Genomic DNA, 19517 nt, shown 5'->3' with positions numbered 1-19517 from the left:
GGCGAAAGAAGGAACTCCCACGCAAATTCACGCACACGCGGGAAGACTCACACGCACACACACTTATATATATACACACACACACACACACACAGTCAGACTCATACTGCCATCCTGTGGAGGCATTGATTACAGGGCTTCCCCCTTAACAACAACTCTGTGGAGTGTGTGTTTTTGTGCGTGTGGTTGCGTGCACGTGCGAGTGAAACTGTACACTAGGCTGTTTGACAGCAGATGACGTGAGCCTATGGGATGGTGTTTTCTTTTTATAAGACAGGCTGGAACCAACCAAACCAAAGGATGAAGGTGATGTAAGAGTTGACCAGAAGTCACTTTGGTCTATTTGACATAATATTGATCTGTGTGACAGAATGGACAGACAACACATTATGTCATTAACCTATGATCAAAGAGTAATACTGATAGATGTTTCCAAAAAGACAGTTAGATAACAATACTAAGTCCACCGAGCACGCTGTGAGGCTGTGATGCTGTGATGCTCAGTACCCCTGAAGACAAATAGTTGGGAGGATAATTGTCTGGCAAAAATATGAAGTGTGGCCAGAAGATGGCCCCAAAGGAATGGCCATGTTGTTACCAGTGATGGTCCAGTTTGTGCATCTGACTCAGGTTGTCAGGCTCAGCTGTGCACTGTCAGATTTGGATCACCTGACAGGCGATGCAAAGGTATGACATTTTCACGATACGATTACCATCTCAGAAACTATCATGGTTTCATGGTTTCATGGCTCACAGTATTACAAAATTACCTTTATCAGTAACACTGACCTTTTATAGGGTGAAGACAGTAAGGATTTTTGTTGGCCTTTTTAAATTGATTAATCGATAGGACAGCTTAGCAGTGTCAGGAATCAGGATGAGAGAGGGGGCTGACATGCAGCAAAGGAACACAGGTTGAACCATGGGCCCCTGCAGTGTGGACACAGCCTCTGTACATGTGGCGCATGCTCTAGCAACTGGGCTGCGCGGGCAGTCCCCAGAGGTGTCTTTTTTAATTAAAATCATGCTTTATAATAATTTAGTAAAATGTTCCATCATCATGTCGGATTTGAAGATTTCTGACTTTTACACCTAATGATAGTATAAGGAAGGCCCCTTAGGAGGCTCATGCCAACTATGAAATGCAAGGTCCCGCTTAAAATCACATGTCTAAGACCATTTATAAAGTTTCATCTGTGCCCCTGTGTCCCCACCACTTATCACAAAGTGTTGTTAGGTAGGTTATGTATTTGACCAACAATAAATTGAGAGGACAACTTTTGGACAATGAACTCGTTCATTGTCCAAAAGACAAATTTGAGAGTATAATTTATTCATTTATATCCTGGTTTCCATCCCTCACTATCATAAACAGAAACATTTAATGTATGTCATATAGTTGGTTTTGCAGTGAGGTGAATTTAATTTTAGTTCATCATCGTCAAAATCATGCGACGCTACAAACCATTCCTGTTGTCATCGTTGTATAGCAGTTGAAATGTCACAGCAGGAAAAACAAAGTTGTAATGAATATGATTAAGGCTACGTATCGTTTATGTGTCTGCTCTAGGGTCCATGTATGGAACAGAGCCATCGTGTATTTCCTGCCAAGATAATCAGGAGCAAAAAGCTTTTTTAACAGAAAATTTGAGTCTAACGCTGAACCAAAGAGTTGCTACAATTTAAAAACCTCCATGAACTTTCTCAAGATGTTATAATTGTCTTTAAAGACATATTCAAGTCCCCAATCTCAATTAGGGACAACAATAGGGCAAAAACAGGGGCCTAAAGGGAACTGTCTTGTGTCACTGTCAACTATTTAACTGTTCAAATGTGTGATAAATTCAAAAGATTGAGATACTTCCTGTGGGTATTCATGAATCTGAACCTGAGGTCTTTTTACATTTTCTGTCTGCGAGTGTTACAGGCAAAAGTACTTTTTCCCTGAACTGTGGAAAAAAAGACAGTGTTTATGTGAAGATATAACGCATTGCATGGGTTTGGAAAAGATAGCACACTTCGTGTTTACTCTTCATTATCTTAACTTGGTGTTTTTTTAAATATACTGTATAAACACTTACTTTCTTCGCACATGTCTCTGTACAGTACTATGCCGCACCATTCACCCTTCTTCATTCTTTACCTTATTTGTTTAGTTTCTGTTGTCCATGTTCTTAGCTGTATGTCTATCAATGTAAAACCAGAGTCAAATTCCTTTTACCCGAACACATACTTGACTAATAAAGCCAATTCTGATTCTGATTCTTTGAGAGGTCAATTTAGTGAAATCTGGACATCATTTAAAAAAGAAGTCCTTAGATATGGTAGTAAAAAATGTCACCTTAAATGTACAGTGGGCACGGAAAGTATTCAGACCCCTTTAAATGTGTCACTCTTTGTTTCATTGCAGCCATTTGCACCCCATCTTGACAGAAAAAAACAGAAATGTAGAAATTTTTGCAAATTTATTAAAATTGAAAAACTGAAATATCACATGGTCATAAGTATTCAGACCCTTTGCTCAGTATTGAGTAGAAGCACCCTTTTGAGCTAGTACATGAGTCTTCTTGGGAATGATGCAACAAGTTTTTCACACCTGGATTTGGGGATCCTCTGCCATTCGTCCTTGCAGATCCTCTCCAGTTCTGTCAGGTTGGATGGTGAACGTTGGTGGACAGCAATTTTCAGGTCTCTCCAGAGATGCTCAATTGGGTTTAGATCAGGGCTCTGGCTGGGCCAGTCAAGAATGGTCACAGAGTTGTTCCAAAGCCACTCCTTTGTTATTTTAGCTGTGTGCTTAGGGTCATTGTCTTGTTGGAAGGTGAACCTTCGGCCCAGTCTGAGGTCCTGAGCACTCTGGAAGAGGTTTTCTTCCAGGATATCTCTGTACTTGGCCGCATTCATCTTTCCTTCAATTGCAACCAGTTGTCCTGTCCCTGCAGCTGAAAAACACCCCCATAGCATGATGCTGCCACCACCATGTTGCACTGTTGGGATTGTATTGGGCAGGTGATGAGCAGTGCCTGGTTTTCGCCACACATACCGCTTAGAATTAACGCCAGAAAGTTCAATCTTGGTCTCATCAGACCAGAGAATCTTATTTCTCATAGTCTGGGAGTCCTTCATGTGTTTTTTGGCAAACTCTACGCGGGCTTTCATGTCTTGCATTGAGGAGAGGCTTCCGTCGGGCCACTCTGCCATAAAGCCCCAACTGGTGGAGGGCTGCAGTGATAGTTGACCTTGTGGAACTTTCTCCCATCTTCCCTACTGCATCTCTGGAGCTCAGCCACAGTGATCTGTGGGTTCTTCTTTACCTCTCTCACCAAGGCTCTTCTCCCACGATTGCTCAGTTTGGCTGGACGGCCAGGTCTAGGAAGAGTTCTGGTCGTCCCAAACTTCTTCCATTTAAGGATTATGGAGGCCACTGTGCTCTTAGGAACCTTGAGTGCTGCAGAAATTCTTTTGTAACCTTGGCCAGATCTGTGCCTTGCCACAATTCTGTCTCTGCGCTCCTTGGGCAGTTCCTTCGACCTCATGATTCTCATTTGCTCTGACATGCACTGTGAGCTGTAAGGTCTTATATAGACAGGTGTGTGCCTTTCCTAATCAAGTCCAATCAGTTTAATTAAACACAGCTGGACTCCAATGAAGGAGCAGAACCATCTCAAGGAGGATCAGAAGAAATGGACAGCATGTGAGTTAAACATGAGTGTCACAGCAAAGGGTCTGAATACTTATGACCATGTGATATTTCAGTTTTTCTTTTTTAATAAATTTGCAAAAATGTCTACATTTCTTTTTATTTTTTTCTGTCAAGATGGGGTGCTGAGTGTATATTAATGAGAAATAAAATGAACTTTTTTGATTTTAGCAAATGCCTGCACTGAAACAAAGAGTGAAAAATTTAAAGGGGTCTGAATACTTTCCGTACCCACTGTAAATGTAATGTTTTTTTAATGCTTTTGGGTTTATGTTAATGCTTTTAGGGGAAGGGATTTTGCCTCCTGTGGTTTAAATACTTGAAAGATAAATGATGGAAAATTGCCTGCACAGTATGTTTGTTGATTCCCATGAGTCAAACAAACACTGTGGAAATGCTTTTAATGCTATTGTGGTATAATGGATGTATTGTAAAATAACCAGTGACAAATGACAAACGTATTTTTATCATTTGTCCTTTGTAGAGATTAAAGCTGATATTCATTAGGAATGGTTTACTACTTTTGTTATAAGTGGCTCGATCTTTTGCTCGAAAACACAGGGAAACTGTTTTCGGGACTTAATATACATGACTTCATATGAATTTAAATATATTCCTAAATAAATTCATAATATATTTGCTGCTTTCTGTGCACATTACGTGCTTGCTGGCTTTATTTATTTATATCTCAAGTTTATTTGACAAATGCTATAATGGAAATTGACACGAGTTTTTCTGATTCAGAGTTGTAATAAGCTTTGGTGGATTTTATCAGTTTCAGTGTATTCCTATGTAGCAAATGTTATGTTCAGGACTTTTTAAAAAATAAATACTGTTATTATGTACTGCAGCGACTTGTTTTCTTAAGCGTTATTTGCAAAGATAGTTGCTTCACACTTTGTATTGTTGCTTGTGACGTTTGCTGAGGTTATCAGAGGTGGAGGTTGGACGTTGAGATATCATTTTTCAGTTACTAGGATCCGCACACCTTTTAACACACACCTTTACCTGAAATAGTCTGGTACAAAACCTCTAGTAACATACAAATACATAGAAACAGCAGTTAAGTCGGTCTAGCTGGATACCTTCTTATGTGCTATGCTGTGCTCACGATCTCAAACCAGTCTCTGTAGTCGTATCACTCCGGGCCGAGCTAACGCCGACTGTAGTTCATCTACCAGCCTACATGTTTGATAATGTCGATAAGTATCTCCAACGGATTGAAACATTCATAACCACAACCATTTCACTGTGCGTTAAATAATGTCGGTGAAACTGTAACTGCGGTAATAAACCGTTTTAGCACAGGTTCACAGTAGTTCACCTCATGCAAAATACGTGCTGGGTGGACATTTTGGCTCCGTACAGACCATGTGAACACAGCCGTGCCGCCGCATGCTCGGAGCCACAATGATGCCAGTTGCAGTTCTACGTCGCCAGCGTGCACTGTGCCCTTTACGTGCGCATGTCGGAGGAAGGCTTTTCAGTGGTAGCGCAGTGACAGATGCGTTCCAACAATAAGACTTCCGGTTCTGGCGGTTCTCCTTCAGAATAAAAGAGTGGTGCTGCGATATACAGAAAATTAATTACACATATTTATCATTTTTTAAGCAAGTGCTCTCTGTTTCAGTTTATCGGATGCAGTTTTAGTTGTATGTTCATTATTGCAAAATGAATATGTGTATTTGGACTTTTGGTGATGGAAAAAAGCATTTTGAAAACGTGCTTTCAGGTTCACTAAATATTGTGATTTGGCATTTTTCAGGAATTCTGACATGTCATTAACCAAACCTACATAATACTTACTAAGATGAACATTTTAAGGTAGCCTTTCTTGGTTGTACAAAGAAGAGGATAGATTAATTGTACAGTGTGAGCTTTTGTTTTTTGAGTCTCTGAATTATTATTTAAAAAAGCGTTGTTTGATTTATAGAGAAAGGATAAATTGCATCTAAACCGAGTCGTTTTTGACGTTTAGGGTAAAATTGATGATTTCGTTAGATTATTAGCGATCAGGCTTTTGTTGTGTAGAGTTGAAATCGGAAGTGTTGTCGTTGTTGCTGCTGGCTGAACACAGGCCGCAGTGATTTGGTAGCAGCCGCAGTAGGAGGAAGGACCGCGGTTCTACCCCTTCTATATTTCAGTAACGCCTCGAAATTTTATTGGTGGTTTATCCTGGTAGCGATCAGTAAATTGAGTGTACAGTAACGGTGTTCTATGTTAACTAAATCCTAGTATTTCTAACGGACAGTGACATCAATCGCCATTTTAATTGCACGTTTTCCCTGACAGAACCGCTAGCACAACAATGGCTCTGAAAAGAATTCACAAGGTAAGGAAGTGAACGGCGAGGCCAGGATTTCGCAGTTTCGCAGGGGATTTAGCTCAAATTTTGCCCATCTAACGTTTGTTGTGGGGTCTATTGATCTGGGAACGTTTATTGACTAAATATATCGGGCTTGGTTTTAACAAGCAGCTAACGGTCACTGAAAAGCGAGTGACGACAGTGAGAGCAGCAATGCGCCGCCTGAGCAGTGCTGCTTGAAATGGGCCAACTGAACCGTTAGACTCAGAAGTAGCATTTAGGGTTAGATGTTCGTGGTTACGGTATGTCAAATATGTCCACCATCGACATGTTTAATGTATTATACTTTCTATTTGTGATTCTGGGTATAAAGGAATGTTAGCTATGCCGGTTACTAGTTAATGATATTAGCCGTGTGTTAGCTAATTCAGGCTAACATTATCTGTCCCGGTGGTTGGCTAACTCGGAGACCGTTAACATTAAAGGGTTCTTCTGAGCAAGCTAGCTTACTACAGTACTGCTATATCTTTACAGTGAATAAACTGTAGTTTGTTTTCCTAAGTGTCTTGTGCTTTCACATATCTCCCCGGTAGGTCCTACGTACGATAGTGAAGGTAGCTAACAATTATTTATTGCAGTTACCCAAGCTAAGCTTGATTTGACAGATAAGTTGTCGAGCTAGCGGCAACGTTAGCTTATTTTAAGAGGACACTCGCGCTTATTTTGTCAAACGACTTGCCATTTCTCACTATTCAGTGTAGTTGACTATATGAATTTCCGAATATGTATGGATTTAATTCAATTGTTACTACCCAGACCTAAGGATGGATGTGACCTAAGATAGCGTATATGTGCATCCCTTAAATTTTTCACAAGGTTGTATTGTCTTCATAATGCACAGCCTGTAGGTATTTTAAGTAGTCATGACATTATAGACGCGTTATTATTTGTACTTGACATTGTACATGTTTGTACTCGACTAACGAGCAATAAATGGATACATAGGGAAATGCTAGCGACACTAGCAGTGAGTCGCTGTGGTAAAAACAGGCCCCACGCGTTGTTTCGCCTTTGATGCCATGTTGCTGTCAGCAGGCGAGCAGCTCACGTTATTATGCCGTTTGTTAGATGGATTTAGCTGAATGTTGTGCTTTGTCTCGTTGATAATGATCCCTCGAGTAACGTTTGGTCACGTCAAAATGTGGCTGAACAGTCAGCATAATGTTTATGTCACTTGACATCCTGTGCTGTAGTCGGTCCGGAGCACCTAGTATTTACGCTAAGCTAACGTTTGCAACGTAACGCTGCAATGGTAGCTGGTACACACAGCTAGCTTACATCCAGATTACCATCCTGTCTTGGTTATAGTAAAACCATTGCCGTCGTGTTGACGTGATCTCAGTTTGGCTGTCACATGTACTACCTGTTGTACCTGGAGAAATGCCATTACGTAATAGCGGCCACTCCAGTAATCAAAGCTCAGGGTGTCACTGACTGTAGTGTTGTTGTGTCGGTAGGATTTGCTTTTTGAGTTATTACACATGCGATGAGGCTGTATAGCAATTGCAGTGCCTACCGCCATCGGATCTATTTGCAAACAGTGATTTAGTCAACTATGCAGAGGTCTTTTGTTGGCCTTGTCATGGCTAAAATTAGTTGGTTTTTTGTTTTTTTTCCAAAGACCATTACATTATTGGTCTCTATTAGTATAAGACTACTAATGATCTTTTTTTTTTCCAGATGTATGCTTATTGTGAAGTTTGGTGTTCTCATTTCCATTTTTAGCATAGGTTATTGTGTGTAAATAATTGGTAAAACTGCACCATGCTACATGACTTGATCAACTGATTTGTTGTGTGTTTGTTTCAGGAGTTGAATGACTTGGCACGGGACCCACCAGCCCAGTGTTCTGCAGGACCAGTAGGAGATGACAGTAGGTTCCTCATCTAAAGCAACACTGTCCTGGTAGCTGTGTGTGACAGGGACTCAAAACTGAACAGTACTCCAACAGAAAGAGAACACAAGATTCGTTGTTTACCCTTCCCTTATTTTGTCCACATTGTTTAAGAACTTAATCAGCAGAAATTACTATCTATTGGTCAAAATACTCATTCTTATTTATCACACACAGTTTATTTAGCCTTTCACCTGTAAGATAGATAAGACTTGCCTCCAGATACGCTCTCTCAGGTTACATGTTCTGATTATTGTGTTAAGTTTGGATGAGGAAAACTGTCCTCAATATTTCTATTACAGCCAACTGCATCTGACATATATTCAGTGTTTTCAAGCCTAAGTCTCGTAACCTGCAAAGGAAATCACAAGCACCATTTAAGTTGCTGGCATATGATCCATGGAGCTCAATGCATTTTACTACATGAAGGAAGTACTTCTGTTTTTTGAGCAAGCGATCCAGGAAATGCCTGGACTACCTCTTTCATTTTAAAACCATAATATTCCCGTCTATTGCTGCACGTCAATTTCACTTTTGCTTTCAATGCATGTTTAAGGGGAATTCTCGTCTGGCTATTATGTTATTGTTTTGAAATATGGGAGTAAGCAGAGAATGTCATTTGTTATTTATTTTCTATTTCAGATTCTTTGTCATATAAAAGTCTAAAGGGATTCAGGATTCAATCCTAAGAAATAGAAATAGAAGTAAATAGAATTACATGTATTTCATACATGCTGTAGGTGTTTCCTTGGAAGGAAATATCGATTTTACAGTTAGAACTACAAAGGTCAGACCAGGTCGGCCCAAAGAAAATTCATTTTCAACTAATTTGATAGTCATCAATTTCAACTTCTTCAGTGTGAGGATTTGCTGCTTTTCTTGTCATTTGTGAGATTGAATAAAGAGTCTTTGGGTTTTGAACCGTTGGTTGAAAAATAAAGCAACTTTCAGATTGGGAATGTGTGCAATTAGATGATTAAACGTTGCTACACTCCCTAAACTGCACCAAAAATACTAGTCATTTAAACACATTTTTAGCATCCTTTCATTAATGTACACATTTATCTTGCATATACAAATCATTTGAAACGAAATGTCATGTCTTCCTCTTTAAATGTGCCTTTTTGATAAAAAAAAAAAAAAAAAAAAGAGCATCCGTTGCTAAAATTAATAATGCTGGTTGCTTCTGAGATGTAGTATACATACATTTTTTTGGACAATGTTTAATCTTACAGTTTTGCCTTTTTTCTAAGCGTTTTCTTACTTTTTAGAGTGGTCGATGCATCTATTTTGAAACATACCTTTTAAATGTCAAAGAAATTAGTCATTAGGAACATCCTTATTGAAGGTATCAGTATGGGCTTTTTGCGAAATTGTGAGGAGCATTTTTCAGTTTTTTTTGCCATCTTAATGACCAAATGAGTTACAGATAAATTGTGGAATTTATCAATAAAAAAAATCATTAGTTGCAGCTCTGTAAGAAATATCTTTAGTAAAACACAATACATTTAAATTGTTTGAATAAATGTACTCATTGCATCCTAATTTAATTTTAACGCCAATCAAAAAGGGGCGATCTTTAATATTGACTGGTTAGTTTAAAGATTTGTGATTGTAATTTATGAGGATTATCCTGAAAGGCATTATCATAAAACAATCACCTTGAACATAGTTACACCGTAGAGTTTGAATTAAGCGTTTTACTTTAGGCAGCTATTGAGGATAATGGATATTGATATTGTGTTAATAATTCACATTTGATGGTATCCTATGAACAATCCAGCACCTCTTGAATCATCTGTTGCTTTCAACCCGCACATTGTCACAGCAAGAGGCAGGAATACACCGTAACGCTGGTTGCCACCAGCCATAATACAGAAAAAGAAGAGGACGCAGCAACTAGTTAGCCGGTTGTGTTGCTACGACTCCTGAACAAAATAATGCCGGGGGAGATGACAGACGGGTAGATGTCATGATAGTGGTGGCAAAGTGAATTTTTTGGGCCACGATAATTGTGTGATGAGAATCTGATATTGAGCCAGCCCTAGTTGAAATACAAAAAATATATATATTATTATTATTAATCTGAGATTATCTCATGTCACCAGCAATTCAAATCTCTCTCTTCAACATCCCAGCCACCTGCCTCTGCTTCAATGTCCTTGTTGGTCAGTCATATCACAATAGATAGTTACATTCAAAGGCCATTATAATGTAAATTAAGTTATTATGTAAGTATATACGTTTTTTAGCGTATCTTAAATGGTATAAACTGTTGTGAACAAATTACTTTGGACAGGCCAGTCAGACACTCAAAACTGTGCGTCAAATTATAAAAAAAAGCTCAGGTTAACTGGTATATTTACTAAATTACCAAAATGTCACACTCTTTTGGTGGTCTGTGTGGTGGTGTTTTTTGTTTTGTTTTATTCCATGTTAAGTGTAAGAGTTAGAGTTGGGCCGATGGACGATAACAGTGATTTCAACGGCTCTCCACCAGAGAGCACAGTGAGGTGGCGTGTCCCCTCAGAGTTGCCGTAGGGCAAGAGTTGTTGTTGTTTGTGATATGTGGGTAGAGGAAATTGAATGAGTATGTTGCTGCTCAGTTTTCAAACATTACGTCTCCATGTCCCGTTTATTATTTTCTTATTAAACCAGCTCAGTTGGGCGAACCCAAGACACTCGGTTAAATTTGTGGCAGCAGTGTTTCATTCCCGCAGGCAGCTGTTTCTCTTAGTCATGCTGTTTTTCTGCACAACTTTCTTAGCCTAGCTCCCTTGGCTAGTCGACCAACATTGTTTTATGAAAACAGTAAGGGGCTGAACAAAGCTAAGTAACGGACATGTAGTGTGGAGACAAGGGCGCTTTTAAACCTGGAACAGGGATGCATGTCGGTGGTAAACAGGAGATAGTTTCCTCTGCATGGTGAGACAGTTGAAGGTTCATGTCAGAGCAACGGTGGGAAACGGCGGCGGCTTCAGCCTTACAACAACACTGAGGGGACACACTGCCTCAAATACAACGATGTCATCGTCTATCACAATGTTTCACTGTAGACATCACCCAACCTCATTAAGAGTTGTACCTTCATAAAGAGGAAATTACAATGATGTATAATTCCACCTGATATTCAAGATAAAACCTGCCATAAAGGTATTAGTTTCATGCTTGGTGTAAATAGTGGACACTAATATGTTGATTTAGTAGCCAAATTATTGTTAGTCAGATGTTTCTCATGTATCTGCAGGATGCATGTCAGGATGGCACTTGACATATTTTCATCTGCTATCTTGCTGTAAACACAGCATCCACGTGCGGCAGGAACTTGTTTACACCATTCGTGTCATTTGATAAAGGTTATTTACTACACTTGCATTGCACAAGCTAAGCAAGATCAATATACATATGTTCCGATGTAATGTAGGTCATGCAAAGTGTGTTATGTAAGTTTGTGTTATTGTTTCAAAATGATCAAGCAACAACCAATTTGGGACATATTTTTCCATAGAGTTTATAAACACACCACAGTTTGGAAGTGTAGGTTACGTTTACCTGTAAAATCAAATGAAAATCATTGTAATAGCCTGATGATAAATACCACATTCATTAGTAAATCTTATGATAATTTTGTTTTAATATCCTCCAACTTCACATTACCTCCCATCTCTTTCACTGTATATGAGGACAACACAATGTCAGTTTCACTAGTTGTGTATCATCCCTTCCACACCGTAGGACTTGAAAAGCCTGAAATTCTTATGAATTTTGATAATACGCTGCAAAGTACAGACAAGGAGAAATCTGGAACTGGTTCTTAGAATTTGTCTTTTGATCATTCAATCAAGTAGATTTGTTTTTTTTAATTAATAGATATATTTTACAACAGTTCTGCTGTTGAGCCACGACAAACAACCACAGGCCTGTTTATATTGACAGATGTGTGACTGTTCTCAGCTGTTTTTTTTTACCGTTCATCATACACAAGAACGAAGGTACAGTATCTTGCTGCTATTAGAATAACAGTAGTGACGGTAACGCAGATGTGTCCCCACTCGCCTGATGTAGGTATAGTGATAACACATTGCCAGAATCAAAAGAATGCCCTTAATCATCACAATCTGCAGTTGTTCTGCCATATTCTGTGTATTTAAGTCATTTTCAAGCCATTCCAAGTTTCATCCTTGTCGGTTTTGCTAATATGTTGGTAAAAACTCCATATAAAAGGCGCCTTTATTGTGACAGTGATTCCAATGGTGATGAAAAAACTAATGTCAAATGTACACACAGGTTGATTTGAACATAAGCTTCATGGACAAATAATATGACATGCTATAGTGGTAGTTTTTAAAAGGTTAACATAAACTAAATGAGGAACGGTAACGCTGCAGCTGCCTGTACAGGGGATGAGCTGATGCGTATCACTACTGAAACACCTGGGTTCCACAGGGGACAAACACCCACACCATTGTCTCATAGTTAAGGTTTATGGCATATGCAGGTAGGATCTTATACATTTTCATGGATCATCTGGGCATCTCATGTTGAGCCCAACACAAGAATTCCTGCAGTTACCTGTGCATTGTACGGCTTGAAAAACTTAAAAATAGAATGTTTATTCACAGATCTTTGCATATTCATTAAGGATGTTTTTATGCCTCTGACCTGGCTACAGCCTTGGCCGCAGTAACTATGTTTTCAGGTTGTCCGACTGTCCTTGCCTACGATTCTGAGCGTTCAGACACGCCTTGAGGGAATTTGTTCCAATTTTTGGTACAAACATCCATTTTGACTCATGGATGAACTGATTTTCTATTTGTTGGTCAAAGGTCAAGCCTTCACACTGTAATTAGGACACAGTTTCACACAAATATGAAAGGATGACATGATGACATTTAAAAGTCACAAGGTCAACTTTACTTTGACATCATTATGTTGTGCAAAATGCATTTCTGGCCATTATTTAACGGCGTAGCTTAGAAACAGAAGGGGAAGATGCGATAATATTTCACGCTTGATTAGTTTATGTTGCTGGGTTTAAGAAGTATGTGAAGCATCCGTCTTGTAGAGTTTGTAGCTTCTCTGCAGCAACATCCATATTTGAAGTATCGTCTACTGTCAGGGCTACAACTTTTTTGTTTTATCAGAATCAGCTTTATTGGCCAAACACAAGGAATTTGACTTTTATTTTTTGTTTCTCTTAATAAACTTAACATACTAACAGACATACATTAGTCCTCTGTACTCCTCCGTAGATATTGTAATACATGATTAAAATAAAGGCAGTGTGCTGGAAAGTATTTACTGGAATCATAACATGTATGATATTTGTATTTGTCAGAATTGACAATAAGTTAACACTGCCGCTTCTTCTAAACTGAGTCTGACATGTTCCAAATAGATGAAACCTGTGAATATTAATGTCAGGGATATATATTTAATTTAGTTATTTCCATTCCTGTAAAAATGAACTCTTGTGCTCACATTTGATCATGCACATTAAAATAGTAGATTTTACCTGAGGGCACTAGCTTGAGGGGATGCAGCACTTGCTTTGAAAGCTATCTTGAACACAGCTTTTTGTGTCCCAAATCATTACCAACAATTGTTTAACCACATGAGTGCTATGAGCGTCCTTCGTTGAAATCGTGTTGAGAAAATGTGCAGGCATGTTTCAACAGCGTTTTCTCTATGCCATAAAAATACCTTTGCATGACATCAAAGCAAACAGGCATTCTGTAGAGCATGTTTCCAGTGATCAGATCGTTGCAGCCCGCAGGCACTGAAAAGAGGAAGTAGTGTCTGAAATTGTACATTTTAGAGCTCAGTCTTTTTTTAATCATCATCTTAACTCTTGATTAATTCATGATATGTATTTCAGTTGTGTCACATTCAACGTAATTGTGCATCTCTACACTCATACAGCACTGTGGGAAAAATCAATAGCAGCGATGTTTCTGTTTGCGTGACGCTTCCTGTCATCCAACATCAAATAAACCACTCTACAGTAAAAAGGAAGTGTTTCTTATGATACATAAATGCTGTGTTTTACTTTCTTCTTTATGTGACGTCTGTCCTCAGACCTCAACAGGATGCTCGCATTAGAAAAGTTTAAATGCTGCCAAATAACATTTTTAATTGTTGTTGTTGTTGTTTATAATGACACCTCATATAAGGGTGGCAATTCCCTCTCAAGCAGTAACATTTCCAAGAATATCAGCACTGAGTAAAGGCTGTTCTTCAACTGTACAAATAAAAATGCATACTTCATGTTATGTCATTATTTAATCTAACACTTATCAGCCACACATTGTGTTCTTAATGTCTCATTACCAGTTTCTCTGTTTTTCTGTTTCAGTGTTTCACTGGCAAGCCACAATAATGGGACCTGTAAGTATTCACTTGGCCACATCCTGAGTTGTACCGCTGTAGTTTTTTTTTTTTTATGTATTTGGGAATAGTATCATTCACATATACATTTGATAGAATGGTCTTGTCATGTTTTACTCTCAAGACCTAAACTCTCGACTTTGAATTATGTTCTTCAGACTACTTGACCAATACAGGTCCTGATGGCAATAGTAATCTGAACTTACTGCTTTCTAAATCAGTTTAGTCAGAGAGGCTGACAGCATTTAATTTCTATCTTCAATTTTGTGTGCGTTCATTTGGCTTCCTTGCACGTGCTTAAAGAGATGACTGGGTTTCTGTCCCCGCATTAGAATGACAGTCCTTACCAGAGCGGGGTTTTCTTCTTGACCATACACTTCCCCACAGACTACCCCTTCAAACCGCCAAAGGTAAGAAAGACATAATACACAAATTACAAAGAAGCAGTGTACCTAAACTAAGTGACAGTGCGCAACAGAGAGTGCCTCTTGTCTGCTAAAACATACCACAGCTTCATATGATTCAGTTTCCTGTTGTTCCTCTCACCTGTCCCCCTTTCTCCCCCCTCCCCCCAAATGTCTTTTGTCTCCGTCTGTTTTCAGGTTGCATTTACCACAAGAATCTACCACCCAAATATCAACAGCAACGGCAGCATTTGTCTTGACATTCTGCGATCACAGTGGTCTCCAGCCCTCACCATCTCCAAAGGTAGGCAGTTTCTGACTGGTCTCCAGACGTTTAACTGCACATATGGTTGCAGATAAATGGCAGATGCTGTTGCCTCTATAAACAGGATGTTAAAGAATAAGGAACAGTGGAAACATGTTAGTTTCCTTTTTAAATTAAAATCCTTCCCACATATAACACATAACAATGTTTGTAATGCAGGGGTCCTTTTTGTATTTGTCTCTGTAAATGTCAGCTTTCACCCTTTTTTATCCAGTGCTGGGTTGTTTCCAGACATGCTTATAAATCTGTCCCTCATGCATAACAGTTTCTATTTAAAATCCCAATTACGTGATCAACACTTCTGTGGCCGTGACAAATACTCAAAGTGCCATCAGAGGGAAATGAAAAAATATATCTTTTTATTTGTGAATACTGATTGGTCAAAACTTTGCCCTGGTCCACTCCAGTCCTCCTGTCCATCTGCTCTCTGCTGTGCGACCCAAATCCGGATGACCCCTTAGTACCCGAGATCGCCCGCATCTACAAGACGGACAGGGAAAAGTGAGTTATTAGTTTAATTTTTGTTCTCTGGGTGTATTCTGATTTGTTTCTGTGCTTCATGCCTCTTGTCATGCTTTGGGCCACCAGCCTTTATTTTTTAGATGATCTACAACCCAAACTGATGAAGACTTTGTTCAGACTGCAGGCAATTAAAGCTAAGCTCAGACTAAAGGATTTAAGCACTGATTTTCCAGTCACTGTTTTTGGAGAACATTGATAGGGCTGCACAATTATTTATAAAATGGCAAAGTTAGATATCCTAATTGCGAGAAGATACAATTTTTTGATAAAAGTAGAATGTGCAACATTAAAGTACTTGCATGAAGTCCTGCGGAGGTTGCTCTGGCCTACAAGTCTTGTTCTCTAGATGTAAGAAAACAAACAAATGTCTAGTCAGCATGATTAGATTTTTTGTGTGTGTGTGAACATTTTGATGCAAAATTGTTCATTCCCAATTACCGTGACTCAATAGCAATAATTGCAAAATAATTTTTTGATGTTATCGTTCAGCCCAAAATTCGGAGGCAAATTGGTGCTCGGTCCTGTAACAATCACCATCTGTGAACTGTTCAAAGGCGCGATCATGGACATGCCACCAATGCCTGCTGGATATCTAGCAGCCGAAAAAATCTGGCTGAGTCGTAAACAGGATCGGCAGCTCAAAACGAGCTACAGCCAATGAGAGCAGACACACCTCTCCCCTCCTTCTCCACCTATGTGTATTGACTGGTCCTAACAACAGTCTATCATTTCTAGTACATAGAAACAAGCTTTCCACTTATTTGTAACTATGTCCCCTTGTTCAAGCACAATACGAGCAGGCAGTGTCACGTCACAAAAAGAATCCTTGCTGCCCACATATCCTCTCACCCGTATTCTTGTCTTTTTCTCCTTGTTTTTTTGCAGCAAGTCAGTGCACAAACAGCTTGGGCTGCTCGGACCGGGTCATTCCTGTGTCACATCTCATGTGTCTGATCTTATAACATGTGACCCGCTGTCGCTGATCTGTCTTGTAGTTTACAAACCACATCGACCACAAGACAGAAAGCTGCATAGTGTAAACAGTACAGTGATCTGACTACTTTGAAAGTTGTGTAGTGTGACCAAAGCATTAGATTTGTTTCTCAAATCAGATCATTGAGACAGACGGTACACACTGTTATTTGTTAGTAATCAGATTTGTGTGTTCAGACATCACCTATCTGCATTTGTTGCTGCAGTAACAACAAAACTGACAGTAATTACGTACTCTGGTAACATGGCTTTCCAACACGGAAATCTCCTCAAAATAACAGTGGACAATTTATTTCAATCTGTCCACGGACTGTTGTTCTGTTATCATCCATACCATCTGCCACTAGCAGCATGGATTCTGCTGGTCTGATGCAATTGCATCACTCTGGACTCAACCGGTTCTCCTCCAAAATTGTGTATATTGGCCCATGAAATGGGAACACACATCTAATAACATGTGGCTAGTAGTCAATTTTTTTTACTTGATCGTTTTTTCACTAGCGCATTTTAGTTGTTTGTCAGTTTCATGGGGATCACCCCAAAAATTCAGGACAAACTCCACATGGGAGCAGGGCCAGCAAGCCCTAGGCTAAAGTCAGGGTTAGCCCACTTTGGAGTGTGCCAGCGTTTAAGGATGCTTTTAGCCTGAGGCTAAGTGCAATATGAAAAGCCCAACCGATGGACTGAAACTCCATCTTGCTGCTCACTGATTATCAAAACATGGTTTACGTAACTATTTTGGTAGTGTTCATTACGCTGCTGTTTATCAATCACGAGTGATTATTTTCCGCTGCATGTATACCTCTCAGCTCACATGACATGATAAACAGAAATAAGGAGATTCGTTGTGTTGTCCCATTTGTTGGTATCTCCTGGCACAACATGCCACACCAATATGTTAATAAACAGAATAAGTACATAGAGGATGAGTGAAGTTTTGGTTGCAATTTATCTGTTCAGCAACAACACAGTTTCTGCTGTTGCTGAAAGGCCAGCAACATTGACTCCTAGCAGTTTGCTGCAGTGGGAAAAGGTGGTAAAATCCACCCTGCTGAATTTCAGTGCTAGATGGCAGAGTGGTATGTACCCCTGTAGAGGGCCAGCCACCTGGTGTCTGCATCTGCAAGTATGGCAGAAAACTTATGATGTGTACATATGAACTAATGGATATGACAGTTCTGCAGCTTCCTACAGATTTTTTGTTAAGGATGTCGCAAAATAATAGCATGTTGGTCTTTACAGTTCTAAACAACTAATAACCCCTCCTCTCTGTCTCTCTGCTTCTTCACAGGTACAACAAAATAGCTCGGGAATGGACACAAAAGTATGCAATGTAGTGTTGGGGTAGAATCATGGCCAACCACCTCTACGACATAAGGTTAGGGGAGCTTCAGACGTAAAGAGAAAACAAACAAAAAACCATTCAAACAAATGAAAAGTTTAAAACAAGATCTTGTTGGTTTCCATTGGAGTGCTTTCTTTGAGCCACGCCTCCCCTTCACCAGAGTACCTGTAAAAACTCCCTCTGCCCCACCTCTTACGTTCTCTCTCTATCTCTCTCTCTTCCTTCCCCCTCCTCTGCCCTCCCACCTCTCAGCTCACCTGCCCACCCTCCAGTGTACATATTGTCAACTGCAATGGTAAAACCATCTCTCCCTGCTCCTCTTTCATCTCCTCCCTACCCTCGAGACCTCTGACCCTGTCTTCTCACCCCTGTATTCCATTACATTTTGTCACCATGCAGGTTGAACGCCCCCTCCCTACCCCCCCTTTTTCCTACATACGCCTGCATCCTCACCCACCTTCCCCAGACGTCAATCACTAAAAGCATTCCTTTGAATATCAGTAAAACTTTAAGGGGACCCCTTTTTCTTTATTTCCCTGATTTTATTATTTTTTTTTTTTTTTTAGGGGGGTGGGAGACGATAAGATGGAGGGATTTTTACACTGCACCCTTTCTTGTTTTGTTGTCCTTATAATTCCCATCTGTAGAGGTGACAATTCAAGAAAGCAGTTTTCGCACGCGAGCCGAAGGGCACTCTGTATTTTATACAATAAATATGTAAAAGACATCATTGCAGGCTATGTAAAATGAAAAAAATGCACATGGCCTATTTTGGTCTTCTGTTGGATTCTATGAAAGGACTTGAATTTATCCCCGCACCACCTGCTCCTGACCCCGCCCTCATCCCACCCCCACCTAACCCAAGTTGCCCCCTTTGTACACACACATAGACACACATGCACGCACAAATGTAACCCCATGTCACCCCCACCACTATCACCAACTTTTCTTTATTCACAAAGTGGAGGTTCTGGACCAGGTATTTAAGCAATTTATTTTTCTTAGTTTAACCTGTGTTTTTATTCCCCTCCCCTCCCCATAACTCTTTAGGTTGCATTTTTTTCTTTTCTTTTTTGTTTTCTTTTTTGTTTTTTTGCTATTGTTAAATTAGAGGCTAACATCTTAAATGGCTATGGGACTGGCTTGGGCTCTGGGTGCGAGGAGAACCCACTCTTCTTGCACAAAACCTCTGTATATTGAATTACCTGAGAGGCTCGTTGAGCTTTGTGTGTTGATTAAACTGTGTAATAAAAACCCATGACTCCTGTGTTGACTCATTCTCAGGTCCTTTGGAGGACATAATAGAGGTAGGAATGGGACTTGTGAAGCCAGGTCACATTCATGACCTAGTTTTACATGAGTTTGACAGGAGAAGTAATACCTGCAATTACCAAATGGTATCACTGTTATTTGATAGTCAAGTCCCTTTACATTTTTCTGTGCATGATGGGTAATATCTGACTAATGAGTAAAAATACCTTGATGCTTAAAAGGTTTTGACATTGTTGAGAATGAATGATTACAAGTGTGATGTAGCTCAACATGTTTTCTGTTGCTGAAAACTTAAAATATATGGGATTAA

The 19517-nt window shown here is 39.6% G+C and overlaps 1 protein-coding gene across 2 annotated transcripts; it reads left to right on the top strand.

The window, feature by feature from the left end:
• The first annotated feature begins 5735 nt into the window (after window positions 1–5735).
• On the top strand, window positions 5736–19189 carry ube2d2 (ubiquitin-conjugating enzyme E2D 2 (UBC4/5 homolog, yeast)). Of its 2 annotated transcripts, none has more exons than XM_030397008.1 (7): window positions 5736–6032; window positions 7875–7938; window positions 14315–14346; window positions 14679–14756; window positions 14949–15054; window positions 15483–15576; window positions 17882–19189. In XM_030397008.1, exons 1-7 carry the CDS (start codon window positions 6009–6011, stop codon window positions 17925–17927), a joined length of 444 nt encoding a protein of 147 aa, XP_030252868.1. In that variant the 5' UTR covers window positions 5736–6008; the 3' UTR covers window positions 17928–19189. The 2 variants fall into 2 exon arrangements, with proteins under 2 accessions (XP_030252868.1, XP_030252869.1); XM_030397009.1 differs by lacking the exon at window positions 5736–6032 and adding an exon at window positions 6238–6307.
• Window positions 19190–19517: the final 328 nt, after the last annotated feature.

The sequence above is a fragment of the Sparus aurata genome, chromosome 18 (assembly GCF_900880675.1).
Source record: "Sparus aurata chromosome 18, fSpaAur1.1, whole genome shotgun sequence".
NCBI classification, from domain to species: Eukaryota; Metazoa; Chordata; class Actinopteri; order Spariformes; family Sparidae; genus Sparus; species Sparus aurata.
Note: the sequence above shows the minus strand (reverse complement) of the source record. Positions and strands in the feature narration are given on the sequence as shown.